This window comes from Haliotis rufescens, unplaced genomic scaffold (assembly GCF_023055435.1).
Source record: "Haliotis rufescens isolate VD_foot unplaced genomic scaffold, xgHalRufe1.0.p SCAF_17, whole genome shotgun sequence".
Taxonomy (NCBI): Eukaryota; Metazoa; Mollusca; class Gastropoda; order Lepetellida; family Haliotidae; genus Haliotis; species Haliotis rufescens.
In genome coordinates this window covers 4,637,268-4,655,367 of record NW_025963857.1, presented here as the reverse complement: position 1 = coordinate 4,655,367, position 18,100 = coordinate 4,637,268, and the positions used below count along the sequence as shown (strand labels likewise).

Genomic DNA, 18,100 nt, shown 5'->3' with positions numbered 1-18,100 from the left:
AGTCAGTTTGGTTTAACACCACTTTTAACAGTGTTCCAGTTATATCGCGGTGTGTCAGCTTAATGTGGGAGGAGAGCCCAAAGTGATGCAGGTCTCAGATGTTTACCACTTCGGTGAAACCCACGAGCATGGTTATGGTGCTGACAAACCTAGAAACTTAATCAGGGCGAACCAGGATTCGAACCCACAATCATAGGTTTCTGGCATGCCCAAGGGACACAACTCTGCACAGCGAATTGCAGCGCCTTAGACGATTGGGCCACCCGTGCCCCCTCTAAAATAAGCTTGCTAGACTGAAAGAAATATTAACATTTGGGCAACAGACTAGAGCTGAAACAGAGGACTTTATTTGTAAAGGATTGGTCAAATATTCAAGAACATGTATATGATAATGATGTGGTAAGTTGCTAATTGTGTGTGACATATTCTCTCAAGATGTTGTTGATAAGACTAAATAATGTTGTACCTGCAGGTGCCCAAGAGAGTCTTCAGGAGAAGGTGACCTTGAGACCATGTGAAGGTTATGAGCTGAGCAAGATCCAGACGGCTGGTGACTACCAGGCCGTGGCCAACAGCTCGGAGTCCCTGGAGGCCATTGAATCGTGCATGCATGTGTGGGTCAAACAGATTGAACAGGTGATGGTGCCTTTGAAATACAGTATGCTATAAAATGATAGTTTTGTTGTCCAAATGTTTCTTATGTGTAAAGAAATGACATTATTGGTGTCTTTTCTTTTAAACTGGCAAAACCTGCTCTTTTGATTTATGGCATTTGTTGTGTTGGGTTGGTAGGATTTGAAGGGTTGACTGACAAACCAAATACCTATAATCCTATAAGGCTCTTGTCACAGTAAGTTGCTAGGTTTTGCTCACTCATAGATTATGCTGAACCCTTTGGTGATGTCTGGGTCAGAATAGGTCCTATTGCCCCTGTACTACCCCCCCACCCCCCAACCACTGGTGTGTCTGGTCCAGACTCAAATATTTACAGGCCAGATATGGGTGACAGACTGAATACTGCAGCATAAAACACCATTTACTCACTCAAAAACTGATTGGGTTCTGCATTGAATAGGTAAAGTCTTGCTTGACATAAGTAACCTTTTTAAATGAGACTAAACGTTAAGTCCTAAACCTTGCCCTACTGAAAATGTGACCGTCTGCTGATAGTATGACCGTCTGCTGATAATGTGACCGTCTGCTGCTGCAGGTTCTTGCTGAGAGTGAGCAGATGAGACGAGAAGCAGACGACATCGGGCCCCGGGCTGAACTCGACCACTGGAAGAAACGTATGTCAAAGTTCAACTACCTTCTGGATCAGATCAAGGGTTCAGAGGTCAAGGCCGTTCTGGGCGTTCTTCATGCAGCCAAGTCCAAACTAATCAAGGTAAATTTCCAGATAACTTCTGAAGAACTGGAATATGTTGTTGTGAGAGGAGGATTATTTTCCTACAAATAAAAGCTTTCTCCCTTAGAGATAGAATAAGATTCTCTTTGATAGGCATGTACAAGTTGGCAGAACTTGAAGACATGAGACTTTTATAGTACACTACTGAACAGAAATATGTACCTCACAATTGTTGTCATTCCATTTGCAAATGTTTTATTTTGTTTCACTATGCATACAGGTCTGGCAGGAACTCGACCGGCGTATCACCGACACAGCCAATGAGGCGAAGGATAACGTGAAGTTCCTCTACACGCTGGAGAAGTTCTGTGACCCTCTGTACAACAGTGACCCTGTGAGACCTTCTTCCTACCCACATACACACAGTTGTCTAAGACTCTGCATATTGCTGAGTTGCATTGCTTTGGCATTGATTCAAATCCTGGTCTCCCCCCAATTATGTTTGTAGTCTTGTTACCACCAAACCTGTGCTCATTGATTTCACCAAAATGGTAAACATCTGAGACCTGCATCACTTCAATTCGGGCTTTCCTTCCACGTCAAGCAGGGGTGGTCGGGTAGCCTAGTGGTTAAAGCATTCGCTCGTCACGCCGAAGACGTGACGTTCGATTCCCGACATGGGTACAATGTGTGAAGCCCATTTCTGGTGTCCCCCGCCATGATATTGCTGGAATATTGCTAAAAGCGGCATAAAACCATACTCACTCACTCACTCACTCACTCACTCACTCACTCACTCACTCACTCACTCCACATCAAGCTGACACACCATGACAGGACTGAAATACTTCTCAAAGCAGCTTTTAAACCAAACTCACTCACTCACACTCCTACACACATTGATTGATACTACTTGCAGCCTAAACTGCCATTGAACAGTCCCAGGCCTAGACAATCAAAACTGTTTCACTCTGCCAAATCACTTTTTGACTTTAAAATCTCAAGAATAGATGGTCCTGTTCAGGAAAGCAATCATTGCTTTGGGACACACAGAGGCACTGTATTTATTTGGGGTACAGGGGTTCGACCAACCGGAGCCAAGCGCCACAATAAAAAAAAATATAATATGAATAGATCAATTGTATTTTTATTTGCCCAACTGCTCAATCTTTGATGGATCATAAACATGATAAAAATAAAATCATACATCGACAAAAGTAACACAAATTTCACTGGGGTCTTCTGAAGCCTAAGTACCCTCAGTACCCCCCAGTAACCCCCAGTAACCCTCAGTAACCCTCGGTACCCCTCGGTACCCCCCAGTAACCCTCAGTAACCCTCAGTACCCCTCAGTACCCCCCAGTAACCCTCAGTACCCCCCAGTAACCCTCAATACCCCTCAGTAACCCTCAGTACCCCTCAGTACCCCCCAGTAATCCTCAGTACCCCCCAGTAACCCTCAGTACCCCCCAGTAACCCTCAGTACCCCCCAGTACCCCTCAGTACCCCCAGTACCCCCAGTACCCCCAGTACCCCTCAGTAACCCCCAGTACCCCCAGTACCCCCCAGTACCCCCAGTACCCCTCAGTAACCCCCAGTACCCCACAGTACCCCCAGTACCCCTCAGTACCCCCAGTACCCCTCAGTAACCCCCAGTACCCCCCAGTACCCCTCAGTACCCCCCAGTACCCCTCAGTACCCCCAGTACCCCTCAGTAACCCCCAGTAACCCCCAGTACCCCCCAGTACCCCCAAGGAACCCCAAGGAACCCTCAGTACCCCTCAGTACCCCCAAATACCCCCCACTACCCCGCATATCTCTAATTAAGAGATGATCGAAGACTTAAGGGAAGTATACCTACATGATGTGATGTGTACTTCAGGTGGGCATGCTGGAAGGTATCCCGGGACTCATCAACGCGATCCGTATGATCCACAGCATCTCACGTTACTACAACACCTCGGAGAGGATGACGTCGCTCTTCGTCAAGGTGCGTACTTTGTCAGGTGTTCATACACTGTGTTTTGACATGAACAAGTACAAGGACAGACATAATTAGGAGGATGGGTTATAAATAATATATTCCAACTGAAAGGGGCATCAAGCTCGACTCACTCGTTAGAATCCGTGCGCAGCTTGCCTTGACTATAGATCACTCGATATATATTTAATGCTAGGGGGCTTTGATGTAACAAGGTTGTACTCTATTGATGTGCTGGTTTTAAGGCAGCTGGGGTCAAGGGTGGCCCAATCGTCTAAGGCGCCACGATTCGCTGTGCAGAGTTGCATCCCTTGGGCACGCCAGAAACCTATAATTGTGGGTTCGAATCCTGGTTCGCCCCAATTATGTTTCTAGGTTTGTCAGCACCATACCCGTGCTCGTGGGTTTCACCGAAGTGGTAAGCATCTGAGACCTGCATCACTTCGGGCTTTCCTCCCACATTAAGCTGACACGCTGTGATATAACTGGAATACTGTTAAAAGCGGCGTTAAACCCAACTCACTCACTCATTTAAGGCAGCTTGGGTTGTATTCTCCCCATGGAGCTTAAAATGCAAAAAGAATTCGAAGTGGGGTAATATGTCAATGTTATGGACATACGTTGTATGGAATATACAAAAGTACATATCATTATTATTTATTAATCCTCCTCCTCGTCAGATAACCAACCAGATGATCACAGCGTGTAAGGCCTACATCACCGACCTTCACCGAGACACGATCTGGTCTCAGCCTCAGGACCAGGTGGTCATCAAGCTCCACGACTGCATCAAGCTGAACGTAGACTACCAGCGCCACTTCCACAAGACCAAGGACAAGCTGGAGAAGATGCCCCAGGAGCGTCCGTTTGACTTCTCCGAGATGTACATCTTCGGCAAGTTCGACACCTTCACGCGGCGACTCAAGAAGATCATTGAGATGTTCGAGACAATGGACACCTACTCTCATCTAGCAGAGTCCAAGATTGAAGGTAGGGAGGATTTGTTACTTGTTGGTGTCAAGACTGTGTGTGTGTGTGTTGTGTAGGTGTGAGTGAGTGAGTGAGTGAGTGAGTGAGTGAGTGAGTGTGTGTGTGTGTGTGTGTGTGTGTGTGTGTGTGTGTGTGTGTGTGAGTGTGAGTGAGTGAGTGAGTGTGAGTGAGTGAGTGAGTGTGTGTGTGTGTGTGTGTGTGTGTGTGTGTGTGTGTGTGTGTGTGTGTGTGTGTGTGTGTGTGTGTGTGTGTGTGTGTGTGTGTGTGTGTGTGTATAAATGCGAACGTGTGGTTTGCAGCCTTATGATGGGGGTCTGTAAATAATCAAGTGTAGGCCAGACAATCCAGTGATTGATAATATGAGCAACAACGTATGCCGTCAGGGTATGTTGACATGCTATCAGCCAAGGCATCAAGCCTGACTACACAATTCATTTGGTCACGTCTTATGACCAGCATACCAGTAGGGTGTTGGGGACCAATTCTAAGCTGGAATCACTCCGAGGCAAGAGTCCATTGAGTGAGTTGTACAGTATGACAGTCATATCACAGCATGTCAGCTTGGTTCATGTCCTGGGGTCACAGGTGGCCCAGTCGTCTAAGGCGCAGCAATTCGCTGTGCAGAGTTGCGTCCCTTCGGCACGTCAGAAACCTATGATTGTGGGTTCGAATCCCGGTTCGCCCCAATTAGGCTTCTAGGTTTGTCAGCACCATACCAGTGCTCGTGGGTTTCACCGAAGTGGTAAACTTCTATACCTGCATCACTTCGGGCTTTCCTCCCACATTAAGCTGACACGCCGTGATATAACTGAAATAATGTTAAAAGCGGCGTTAAACCTAACTCACTCACTCACACACTGTTTCATGTCCTACACCATGACAAAGGCTAGAATAACCACCAGAAGAATCACTCGCCTGTTTGCTTGTCGTAGGAGACTAAGTAGGATGGGTTGGTTAGATTCTGTGATTTGGTTGATTGCGTTTCAATGTAGTTGTATCCTCATAATATCAACAATGGTTTGTCTATTCTTATGTACCTCTGTGTGTCAAGAGTATCCCAGGCACACCTGGCTTTATGTTCATGATGTGCGTGTAGAATTGTTGTGAAGCACATCGATCTGTTGCAGGTCTGGAGATCATGGCCAACAAGTTCAGCGTCATCGTGACAGCCATGAAGAAGAAGTCGTACGACTATCTGGACCAGAGGAAGATGGAGGTGGACCAGGACTTTGATGATTTCAAGCGCCAGATCTCAGAACTGCATGTCAGTATTCCAGATTTGTAACTTACCATTGTCTTTGAGGAACTGAGTTCTCTGGAATCGTTCTTTTTAAAAAGTTTGTGTTGAGGGTGTGGTAAGAAATGGATTTAAGTTTACAGATGATGCTATTTGTGTGCTAAATAACTGTCAATAATTATGTTCTTTTTTAATCCATTCACACAATGAGGCTTATGTTTTCTTGTCCCCTGTGGTTTCTGGGCCAGACTAGACCCCAGCGCACTGTTTATGAAAAGCATTGAATACAATGAAATAGGGATTAGGCTGTAACATATGATTATTATCAACACCAGGTCAGATTCAGCCTCCTTCTTGTTTCCAGATATCTATATATATATCTATATACCCCACATTACCTTGTCTTCACTTTAAGTTAATGAATATCACGTTTGGATTATTTCACATTCTACCTGCATGTTGAAATCATGACAAGTTTTATATCCCAAAACAAGATGGCTGCCCAAGATGGCCTGTACCTCCTGTTGTAAGTAAGGGGGGTAGGTCTTGTCTGGATGGGGACAATTTCCTGCCCCTGATCACTGACCCTGAAAACAACAAGTGGCCCTTTATCTCTAGGGGGCAGTCGGGTAGCCTAGTGGTTAAAGCATTAGCTCGTCACGCCGAAGACCCGGGTTCGATTCCCGACATGGGTACAATGTGTGAAGCCCATTTCTGGTGTCCCCCGCTGTGATATTGCTGGAATATTGCTAAAAGCGGCGTAAAACCATACTCACTCACTCACTTTATCTCTGGGCCATCTGAGCTTCATGACCCTATGTTTCAATATTTCCAATCAGTCAGAAGGTCTGCTTGTATGTTCCAGTCTGGAATCGTGAGCTTCATGGACGGCAAGTTTGATCGCATCTCAAACACCGCGAGGGCACTGCTGCTGCTGAGGAAGTTTGAGCGCCTGGACATCCCCAACCTGGGCATCCAAGAGAAGTACCAGCGCATCCTCAACCACTACGGCCGGGACATCGAGATGGTGGCCCGTCTGTACCAGAAGAACAAGAGTGATCCGCCAGTAGCCAGAGACCTGCCCCCTGTTGCAGGTCAGTTGGAGCCTAACACTGTTTCTCTATCCTGGGCCCTGTGTCACAAAGCAATAGTAGCGCTATAATTGTCGGAATTCCCACATATTTTAAGACAGTAATAGCGCTATGATTGCTTCATATGACAGGGCCAGGCCCTGGTTCTACAAATCAATTGTAGACAGAAACTTGCCCCCAGTTGCTTGTCAGTAGGAGTCTAACACTGTTTCTCTGTCCTGTGGGGTGGCGTGGTGGTTAAAGCATTCGCTCGTCATGCCAAAAACCCGAATTCGATTCCCCATATCGGTACAATGTGTGAAGCGGATTTCTGGTGTCCCCTGCTGTGATATTGCTGGAACATTACTAAAAGTGGCGTAAAACCATACTTACTCACTCACTCACTCACTCTGTCCTTGGCCCTGTTTCACAAAGCAATCATAGCTCCATGATTGTCAGAATTCCAATTGTTTACATAGACTTGTGACAGTCTTAGCGCTAAGATTGTTTTCATTTGCTGGTGGTGGTTGTTTTTATTCAAACAAAATTATTGAATTGATAACTTTTGCTTTCTGAAACACACTGTGGCAGTGTTAAAACTTGAGAGGGGTCAGGGTTTCCTTGTCATTAGCCTAATGTCAAAACTGAAGATTTTGGTGGCCTCTAGAGTAAACTATTACTGCAGGAAACATCAAGGATTCTAGGAACCTTGTACACACTGCATGATGAATCTGGTCCAGTCATAGTGTACAATAGTGTTGGTCATCTTACTGGTGATGAAGGTTCTGTTTGCCTGACTTACTTAAGGGGTTGGTGGGTTAGCCTAGTGTTAAGAGTGTTCACTCTACTGATGACCTGAGTTTGATTCCCAACATGGGTACAGCGTGTTAAGCCTAATATTGGTGTCCTTTGTTCTTGGACTATTGCTGTGAGCAGTATACAAATATGACTCCTCACTCACTTGCTCAATCCCTCTGCAGGCAAGATCTCGTGGGCGCGCCAGTTGTACCGTCGTATCCAAGAGCCGATGGAGGTGTTCCAGGAACATGCCACCATCTTGCAGGGCCCCGAGGCCAAGAAGATCATCAAAAGCTTCAACAAGCTTGCCAAGGTGCTGCTGGAGTTTGAGGTCCTGTACCACCGAGGATGGATCAGACAGGTAGGAGACAACTCTAGTACTAGCACCTGCCCTGTGTGAAATGGTCAGGGTGTCAACACTGAAACAGCCATTGATATATTCAGTAGTTATTTACCGTATTTTCTTGAGTATAGTGCACACCCAAGTATAATGCGCACCCACCTCAAATGGATTCAGTATTTTGGAGGAAAAAAAAATTGAATATTAAGCGCAGAAAATAATTTCCGTACCCCTTCAGTGAATTCCGGTAAACGAACGAGTGATGAGAATTTGGTCAGTACAAATTTTGAATTTGAGATAAAAAATCACCCGACATGTTGATCTACCGTTTATTTTTTGTTCTGCTAGGCACTGTTTTACATCCAGGGATTAAGATTACCTTGTGTATTTGTTCGTAAACTAAGCCGGAAACAGCAATCAGCTGTACACACATTTTCTTGGAATCTACCGATGATTCGGTCAAGACAGACCCAATGATATAACTTTTACAGGATTTTAATGCAAGGATCAGCAAAAATTGTATCTGAAACTATTTTTAAAATTAATGATATAAGTTACAAACATAAGTCCACATATACAAAGAGCACTTTTTATAGCCAGACAGTGTAATTACATGATTAATTTGCATACTTCAGTATGGATTTGTTGACATGGTATTTCCGGTGTTACGTGCTCACAGTAATGTCTTACTGTTTTGGGAAAAAACATCAAAACTCATTATTGCGTGTATAATGTGCACCCCCTTCTACACAGCTGTGTTTTTTGTAAAATAAGTGCGCACTATACTCAAGAAAATACGATAGACAAGTATTGTAGCCATAGGCCCATGATGCAAGAAAGATGACAAATATAACATATGGCAGTCGGAAGCTCGATCTTACATTCTTCCTCGAATGATTTTGTTTTGTAAAAATGAACAGATATGGACAACATTAACATATTGACTATCTTCTGTCATGATGGAGATTTGGAAATTTGGCAGCGATATAATTAGGTCTCAGACTATAAGAATGTGAGATTGAATATGAATAAAACTGGCTGATTTTTTTTTTTCATTAATGTTACAAAGCTTTTGTAACCTGAGATTAGTCAGGAATATACATGTAATTAGAAGTTCTCACCTGACGACTACAACAGACAGAGATTGTCATTTGAGATATGTTTCAACATTAAGCCACATTATCTGAGGCCTTCAGTAAGTCCCCTGTCCTGCTCTAGGTTGAGGCTGCCAAGTCTGGCCTCCATGCGTCTCTGCTGGTCCGCCATCCAGAGACAAAAGAGCTTTATGTCAACTTTGACTCCCAAATACTGACCATGATCCGAGAGACGGAGTGCATGAGTCGACTTGGCCTGGAGATTCCGCCTGCCGCTCGGACCATGAGAGCCAAACAGATTGAGTACAAGGACAACTTTAATGCACTTCAGGTGAGGCATGGATTTGCGTGTGTGTGGAGTAGCCAAGCCATAAACTTCACTTTAAGATTTTATTTCTTGTCTATTTTCTTCCTGCCAAGTCCTGTCATCACCTCCAAAATAGACCTGCAAGGGAAGTAACTTTTTGACTGACAGTTTATTAGAATATTTATTGCATAGCCTGGATTAGCATGTCCACACTCACACTCACAGACACACAGGCACACACAGACACACACACAGACACACACAAACACACAGACACACGCACGCACAGACACACACACAGAAAGACACCCACAAACACACAGACACACGCATGCACAGACACAGACAGACACACACACAAACACACAGACACACGCACAGACACACACACAGAAAGACACACAGACACAGATGGACATACAGACAGACACACACACACATAGAAAGACAGATGGACAGACAGACACACTCACACTTACACACACACAGACGCACACACCAACATGTGCATGCACGTCGCTATGTAAGTGCAATAATCTTGGTCATGTTGTTAAACCTCATTTCATCCAAACTCTTCACTATGAGTAACACTGTAGATTTTATGACGATGTTGTGTGTCACTGTGGACAGTTTCACAACATGCGCTTCATGTCTGTAGATGATGTTGGAAGAAAACAAGAGAGTCCTGGGGAAGATTCCTGCTGCCTTCGAGATGCTGATGGGCCTCCATATTGCCAAAGTGGACGATGCCATTGAACCAGGGGTGACAACTCTGACGTGGACCTCCATCAACATACATGAGTATGTGGGTGAGGTGTACAAGGCTCTGGCAGAACTGGAGCTGCTCATGGACCGAGCTCATGACCTGACCGAGTTCCGTATTGACGCTATCCTGCGCGACATGGCCATGACAACACTGTGTCAACTTCCGGACGATGAACCCTGGACCGTCGACCACTTCCTGGAGAATACACAGGTACTGAGAACCTATAGAACCAGACTGTCATTCTGAGCTGATATATGAGGAAATGTATCTGCTAGATATACCATGAACTATGATAGTACTTAACATGTTGCCAGGCCACCAGTGGCCAAATGGCTGTGAGTTGCTCCTTTATTCAGTATCCATTGGTCGTGGGTTTCAGTCTGAGATTCTCCTTGATAATGAGCCTTAGTCAGTCCTTGTGGGTGTCCTGAAGGTGGCAGGCGTGTAAGACTTGCCTAAATATAACTGAAAAAACTGTTCACTGTAGTTGCCACAATATGTAGTGTCTCCCAGACCCTAGTGAATATATTAAAAGGAATCCAACTCAAATCTAGAATGATTTGACAAGTCTAGTTCTGGGCTCCTTTGTATTTTATTTTTTATTTTGTAGATATTTATTTTTAAATAATATATCCTTTGTATTTTATTTTTTATTTTGTAGATATTTATTTTTAAATAATATACCTTTATTTGTACTAAATGTTAGTCTGCATTGTATACTACCCAGGGAGATAAGAATGCATATTAATAATGTCATGAAGCCCTTGGGTTTGCCAGAAACCTATAGTCAAGGGTTCAAATCCTGGCTCGCCCCGATTATGTTTCTAGGTTTGTCAGCACCATACCCATACTTGTGGGTTTCACCAAACTGGTAAACTTCTGAGACCTGCATCACTTTGGGCTTTTCTCCCACATTAAGCTGACACGCTGTGATATAACTGGAATACTGTTCAAAGCGACGTTAAACCCAACTCACTCATAAACTGGAGTACGGCGCTTTTTAAGAGGCCAGTTTTTTAATACATGACACTTTTTTATGGTCAGGTGAAGGAGCAAGAAGTAGCTCTGAAACATACATCATACACAGAATAAAAGAAGTTGCTATCCATAAAAAAGTGTCATGCATTCATGTTCTCCCAACTTCCAAATGCATATCAAAGACTTCCGGCCTGTTATTATTGTTACAATCACCTACCATGCTAGTGTGTTACCAAGTGTTGTGTTGTGGCAGATCCTGTGTGCAAAGGGAGCGCACATCCTGCAGACCAAGAGTCAGACCGTGGAGGAGGCGGCCAATGAGCTGATCAACATGCTGTGCAACTCGGAGCCCGAGGAGACGGAGGGGGAAGAGGAGGAGGAAGAAGAGGAGCCGGAGGAAGATGGTGAGTTGTCTCCCTTGTTCTTGTAATGATTACTTTCAAACCTTATGTCAGTTTGCTCCCTGCTCGCTGACGACACAAATGATACAGCATTACTGAAATTATATTATTGTTATATTTGCAAGAAGAAGAAAAGACTTGTGTAAAAATTGTAAATTAGATCTGTGAACCAACAATAAAGAATTGGCTTTAAGTATTGAGTATTGCAGTCTCTGACCTCGCCATGTTTAATATCCACTATTGTGTTTCTCTAGGTTGACATTCTGTCTCATCTGCATGCACATGGTACACTTTCCTATAACTCCCCCTGTCACGTTTCAAATATGCTTGTTATCCCCCGTCCAACAAAGTTGGCGGGGAATATAGAAATGGGCTCCGTCCGTCCATCCGTCACGTTTCGTTTCTGGAGCCTAACTCAGAAACCGTTCAATAATTTTTTCATGAAATTTTGCAGGTTTGTCAGGTACATGCTGAACTGGTGCCTTTTGCTATTTAGCAATTTTAGCAATTTTTATTTTTTATGTTTCCATGGCAACAAGATGGACTTCTTCTGAATTCTTCTTTTTTTTTAAATTTCGGTATAGGTTAGGGTTTCTTTAGATTAAATCATGTCATAAATTCTGCAACAGGTGCGGAGGATATATCCATGTTAGTGGCAAACTCTTGTTTAACTTTGAGGTACTGTTAAAGATTCCATGGTATACATGTACACAATTGACCTCCTCATTTTTCCTAACAGCTGAGGTGAAGAGCCATGATGGATCTCCACGTGAGTCTCGCATGTCGCACAGCGGCAGCAAGCGATCGCGTCCTCTGTCCTCCAAGGCCCTCAATGTGGCCAAGAAGAAGCGTGAGATGAGGGAGAACATCGAGGAGTCGGCCATGGAGCTGCTCATCCACTTCAACAACCGCAACCTGGACGCCCTCCTACGTTGTGTCCGCAACACCCTCGAGTCACTCAGGAAGAGGATCACCTCCAGTTCAATCACCCACTATATGAGTAAGTCTGGCAGTCAAAAGTGATGACAAAATGTTACATGTATTGGGGGCATGCCAAAATGTTACATGTATTGGGGGGGCATGCCAAAATGTTACATGTATTGGGGCAGGGGACATGACAAAATGTTACATGTATATGGGGGCATGACAAAATGTTACATGTATTGGGGGTTCATGACAAAATGTTACATGTATTGGGGGGGCATGCCAAAATGTTAAAGGTGCCACCATTCACTGTGCAGAGTTGCATCCCTTGGCATGCTAGAAAACTATTATCGCTGGTTCGAATCCTGGTTTTCCACTATTATGTTTCTAGGTTTGTAAGAGTGGTAAAAGTCTAAGACCTGCATCACTTCGAGCTTTCCTCCAACATCAAGCTGTGATAAAACTTGAATGCTGTTCAAAGCAGCATTAGACCCAACTGACTCACTCCTTCCTCTTTTCTTGTAATTCCAGCTGACACGTCCGTGTTTGGAGACAACAAGCGAGACAGCCGTCCCTTCTACCGAACGTACGCCACGCTACAGATTCCGAACATCACGATGCAGCCTGCCCTAGACGAGGTCCAGCAGGCCCTGAACAAAGCCGTTCAGAACATCATCTGTGTCAGCAAGGGCGTGTCTCAGTGGAGCAAGGAACGGAAGCGAATCGTGAAACCAGCCCAGACCGAGCGGTCCGGGTCGGTCACTGGGGACTACTCCCATGAGAGGAGGGGCAGCGTGGCCAGTCAGGCCCCTTCTGAGGGGTCCCACCCTGACCGCAAGGGGCGTGGCGACGGAGAGACTGCACCCAGCAACTTGGTCATCCTGCAACAAGTCAAGAATTACTTTAAGAGCGTGTCGGACAACAAGGACATTGCTAAACTGGCCTCCCTTCTGTCCACGTCCATCAACTCGACCAAGAAGGTCAGTACTATGTGTTATTCCACCCTTTTCTGTTCCAAAATATTTCACTTTTGGACATACTTTTTTTTTATGAGAAACATTAGTTTACCAACCTAGGGGGGTGGAATGTTGCCGGAATGTTGCCAGAATGTTGTGGGAATGTTGCCGGAATGTTGCTGGAATGTCGCCGGAATGTTGCCGGTGTGGGAATGTTGCGAGAATGTTGCAGGAATGTTGTGGGAATGTTGCTGGAATGTTGATATAAGAAGCATAAAACCTTACAAAGTCACTGCAGAGGTAATAGGTGTGTCTCATCTTATTTAGATGATTTCATTGTATTTATTTGTAAATTCAGTCTGCACATTGTTGGGTTAGTTATTAAATATGGCGATGTTTTCCTTGCAGGAGGTGACAACGGCACTGGACAAGTTCTCGCACTACCATGCCATCTGGGAGTGCGACCGCGACGAAGACCTTACTGAATTCATGAAGGATGACCCCAAACTGTCGGAGTTCGAGGCAAAGATCAAACACTACGAAGAACAAGAGGTTCGGATCAACAACGAGCCCGAGTACTATGATGTGGGCGCCATTGCTCTCTATACAGGTGAGCAGGATTGTATAAAGTGTGAAAGCTTAAGAAAACAGTTTCAGTGATGACCTTTGAAACCCCGGTGAAGATCAGGGTTAGAATTGGCTTTCAGCAACCCATGTTTGTTGTAAGAGATGACTAACGGGATCGGGTGGTTAGGCTCACTGACTTGGTTGATGCATGTCATCGTATCCCAGTTGTGTAGATTGATCATTATGTCAATCACTGGATTGTCTGGTTCAGCTTAGATTATTTACAAACGCCCATCATATTGCTGGAATATTGCTGAGTGCTGCTGTAAACAACAAACAAACTAAGCTTTTAAAATTGTTTTAGGTATGGGGCTTGAAATTATTCATATTTTTAGTATGTAAACATGATTTCCATGGGCCGATGGTTTATATCGGGAACTGAAAGATCTTGCCTAAAACACAATAACGATTGGAAGTTTGATACGATCCAGGGGTCCCCCTTCCGGATGTTTCAAGGGTGCAGTTATTGATCATACACACCCACCACTTGTACTGAGGCCTGTAATATATATATAACAGTGCTCCATATAAGTACAAGAGTTGCCACTACGATTCACTGTGCAGAGCTATGCCAGAGACCTGTGAAGATCCAGGGTAGAATAGGTCTTCAGCAACCAATGCTTGCTGTAAAAGGCAACTATGCTAGTCGTGAGAGGCGTTTAAAGGGATCGGGTGGTCAGACTCGCTGACTTGGTTGATGCATGTCATCGTATCCCAATTGCAAGGATCGATGCTCATGATGTCAATCAATGGATTGTCTGTTTCAGACCTTATTATTTACAGACCGCCGTCATGTAGCTGGAATATTGCTGAGTGCAGCGTTAAACAACAAACAAACAAAGTTGTGCCAGAATCCTGTGATTGTAGGTTTGAATACCAGATTCACCCTAATTATGATTCTTGGTTTGTCAGCACCAAAGCGATGCTTGTGGGTTTCATGTCTAAGACCTGCATCACTGATATGATAACTGAAATGTTCAAAGAGGCGTCAAACCAATCTCAATCAATCCGTGTTTTACAGAGAAGCTGAAACTGGGTTTGACCACGGAGACCAAAGCGTGGCGCCTTCACTATGGTAAAGCTTGCAACGCCAAGTACCGAGATGAGATGGAGAATATCTTCACCTTCATTGACGAGTCCCAGAAGAGGCTGACCCGCCCAATCAAAGACCTGGATGACATCAGGTTCTCAATGGCTGTGTTGAAGGAGATCAGGGAAAGGGAGATAATGATTGACATGAGCATCGGCCCCATCGAGGTGAGGAGACGATGTTGGGATTATTCTACTTATTAGTCCGTTTTTTGTTTTCAGAGGATTAGGGTCTCATGTAATAAAAGCTATGATCTTATCTCCCTGTTAGGGCTGGGACGGGTAACTCGGGTAGGACCCCGGTACCCAGAGTACTACCCGGACTTGTGGTTAGTCACGTGATATATTGTTTTATGACAAAAATTATCTTGAACTTCCACGGTTGCACTATAAGTGACTTATGTTCGCATTTCTTTCTGACCATGCAAGCATTTTTTCCAACTTTATATCCTTGAATAGAGATAAAACTTCAGTCAACTTCAGTGTATGCATGACCAGATCATTCTATATGAGTATCTAAATACATTTTGCCAGGGCTACGGTCAAACTATTCCCAATCTGAGACATTTGTACCTATCTCTTGAGACCAACAGAGGGTACCCGGGTAGGGTCGGGTAATAGTGGGGTGGTAAATTTGGACTCTTCCCAGCCCAACTCCCTGTCAAAATGTTGAGATCTAATTGGTTCATGTGATCTTGCTAAAATACAATGTATCCCGCCTAGGAGGGAAGTAAGTTTCTCATCAGGAGAATAAGTCCCTTATTCACCGCCAGGAAGAAAACAAACTGCATATAGATTTCAGAACAGGACAGTAAATCTCTTGCACCCTTTTATGAAGCAAAAATCTACATGTTTTTATGAATGAAAGTCATGTGACGCAGCGCAAGTTAACCTCAGCTTTATCCAACAGTTTTTATTCCTATACCGGTTGAAACATGTTGGCAAGATAAATTTGTTGTAGCAGTATCACGGGGGGTAGCAGCTAAAGGTATAAAACCAAAACATAAAACCGCATCTACCCCTCGATTATTTACAGACCGCCGTCATATAGCTTGAGTGTGGCATTAAATAACAAACCAACCAACCAACCAACCAAGAGATAAACATTCTTAATATTTATAGAAAGTATTTAAATGTCGAAGAGAAAGTGCTGAAATCACACGCTCATATTTCAAATTTAATGTTGGTCATGCATTTGTGATTAAGTACCGTGGTATGCCCTAAAGTATTAAAATTTCCAAAGTTGAGATGTCTACTTTACTTGCCCTTTAAGAAAGTGATCCGATCACTGTGTAGAGCCATGCTGCTCCGCTCTCCTAAAAGGACCATTAATATGTTAGAGGTGTGTTACAATATGGAGGTGTAAGGCCCAAGACTTTCGCTCGTTATGGTATCTTGGCGGCATGACTACTGAAAAACCAATACCGTATTCGACATAATAAACGCCCAGGGCTCCCTCAAAATTAGAAATAGGGGGCTCTTATTAGAATATTATTTTGGTGAAAATGAAAAGAGTTGAAAGATCGTAAATTTCATGGTTTATGCTGACAGCCTGAAATGTTTATATACGACATATATATTTCCAGAATTTAATTTCTCATAATTAAGGATGCATATCACACACGTATTATACACGAATAAATAAGACTTGTGGACATTGATCATTCGGAAGGGGTGCTAATCAGGATTGTTCACTAGCCAACATATTAGCAAATATCTTATCACAGCGGGGCGCTTATTACATCGAATACGGTAGTTAAAATTTGAATGAGACAAGTTTTTGAAATATCCTGTCATGTATGCAAGATATTTCTCATTTTGGGTGTGCCAGATAAAAAAATCAGAATACTATTTGTTTGAATTTTCTTTTTAAAATTGATCCTGATATTCTTTGGAATAACAGATTTGGTTTATGAATTACGGCATTCTCCAATGATTGGTATTGTTTCCTACAGGAATCCTATGCAGTGCTGAACAAACACGACCTCCCTGTTGTGAAAGAGGAGACAGAGAGATGCGACACGCTGCGATACTCGTGGGAGAAGTTGAACACCCAGGCGGCCGAGGTCCAAACGCACCTGCTCACTATCCAGCCTGAGTTCAAGTCCGAACTGGTGGAGAACGTCAAGATCTTCGAGCAGGAAACAACAGACTTCTACAGAGGTTACGATACTGTAAGTCACAGTGTGAATACATACACTCAAATCATGGTGTAATATGCATGTAATGTGCATGTAATATGCATGTAATATGGGTTTCATGAACACTCGCCCCTTTCGGTAACCTGCAAGAAGACTCGTCCTCATATCGATGTATGTTATGTGCGAAAATATGACAAACCAAATGGATTGTGCGTATGACTTCAAGTACTTCTGTCAAAGAATTCCTCAGGAATAATTTTTGATGTTACATATGTCTTGCATTAAAAAAATGTACCCAAGACAGAGTTAAATGTGTTCAATCATACGGTATAATACTGTAAGTCCCAGCGTTTTCCATAGCATCTGGCATATATATGACAAATAGGAGATATATACTTGAATCATTACGCAATGAGTTGACAATTCTTTTAGGTATGCCTGTTTGCGCTTAGATGGAACCCAGTCACAAAAATGGCCACGATAGGGTCACGAGTCGCTATTCAGCTTGTCCCAGAATTACAAGAGTTGGGCATGAATGGTAATATTGGTGTAATGTGTGTTGACAGACTGGACCAATGGTTCCTGGAGTTGCCCCGCGTGAGGCCTCCGACAGACTCATCATCTTCCAAAACCAGTTTGACACGCTCAACAGGAAGTTTGTGACATACTCTGGAGGCGAGGAGCTGTTCGGCCTCCCTGTGACCGATTACCCAGAGTTGGTTCGCATCAGGAAGGAACTGAACCTCCTTCAGAAGCTGTACGGCCTCTACAATGACGTCATTGACACCGTACACGGGTACTACGACATCAACTGGCAGGATGTCAACATTGATAAGATTAATACGGAACTGCAGGAGTTCCAAAACAGGTAAAGTTGCTGAAGGAGCCACGAAACAGTTTAATTACTTTTAGTAACAACCACAAGGGCTCTATTGTTGTGAAATAGTACCCAGTCTAAATGAAGGATGCATGGGGTCTTGTGCCCGTCAGATGTCAGCTTTCTAAAATGCTTATTTCTTGACCACTATGTTTTGACTTTAAGAAAAGAAAACT

General features: G+C 43.9%; 1 protein-coding gene across 6 annotated transcripts in view; it reads left to right on the top strand.

Moving 5' to 3' along the window:
- LOC124144838 (dynein axonemal heavy chain 5-like) overlaps window positions 1-18,100 on the top strand; it is a 110,544-nt gene that overhangs the window by 41,415 nt on the left and 51,029 nt on the right. For all 6 annotated transcript variants that reach the window (XM_048397433.1, XM_048397434.1, XM_048397437.1 and 3 more), the window contains 17 exons: window positions 473-636; window positions 1,211-1,387; window positions 1,629-1,742; window positions 3,231-3,338; window positions 4,010-4,319; window positions 5,447-5,583; window positions 6,422-6,650; window positions 7,607-7,785; window positions 8,983-9,189; window positions 9,824-10,141; window positions 11,163-11,313; window positions 12,050-12,310; window positions 12,766-13,214; window positions 13,599-13,800; window positions 14,839-15,074; window positions 16,862-17,080; window positions 17,614-17,915. In XM_048397433.1, the coding sequence (XP_048253390.1) occupies window positions 473-636; window positions 1,211-1,387; window positions 1,629-1,742; window positions 3,231-3,338; window positions 4,010-4,319; window positions 5,447-5,583; window positions 6,422-6,650; window positions 7,607-7,785; window positions 8,983-9,189; window positions 9,824-10,141; window positions 11,163-11,313; window positions 12,050-12,310; window positions 12,766-13,214; window positions 13,599-13,800; window positions 14,839-15,074; window positions 16,862-17,080; window positions 17,614-17,915 (3,763 nt within the window). The remainder of the gene's footprint in view (window positions 1-472; window positions 637-1,210; window positions 1,388-1,628; window positions 1,743-3,230; window positions 3,339-4,009; window positions 4,320-5,446; window positions 5,584-6,421; window positions 6,651-7,606; window positions 7,786-8,982; window positions 9,190-9,823; window positions 10,142-11,162; window positions 11,314-12,049; window positions 12,311-12,765; window positions 13,215-13,598; window positions 13,801-14,838; window positions 15,075-16,861; window positions 17,081-17,613; window positions 17,916-18,100) is intronic.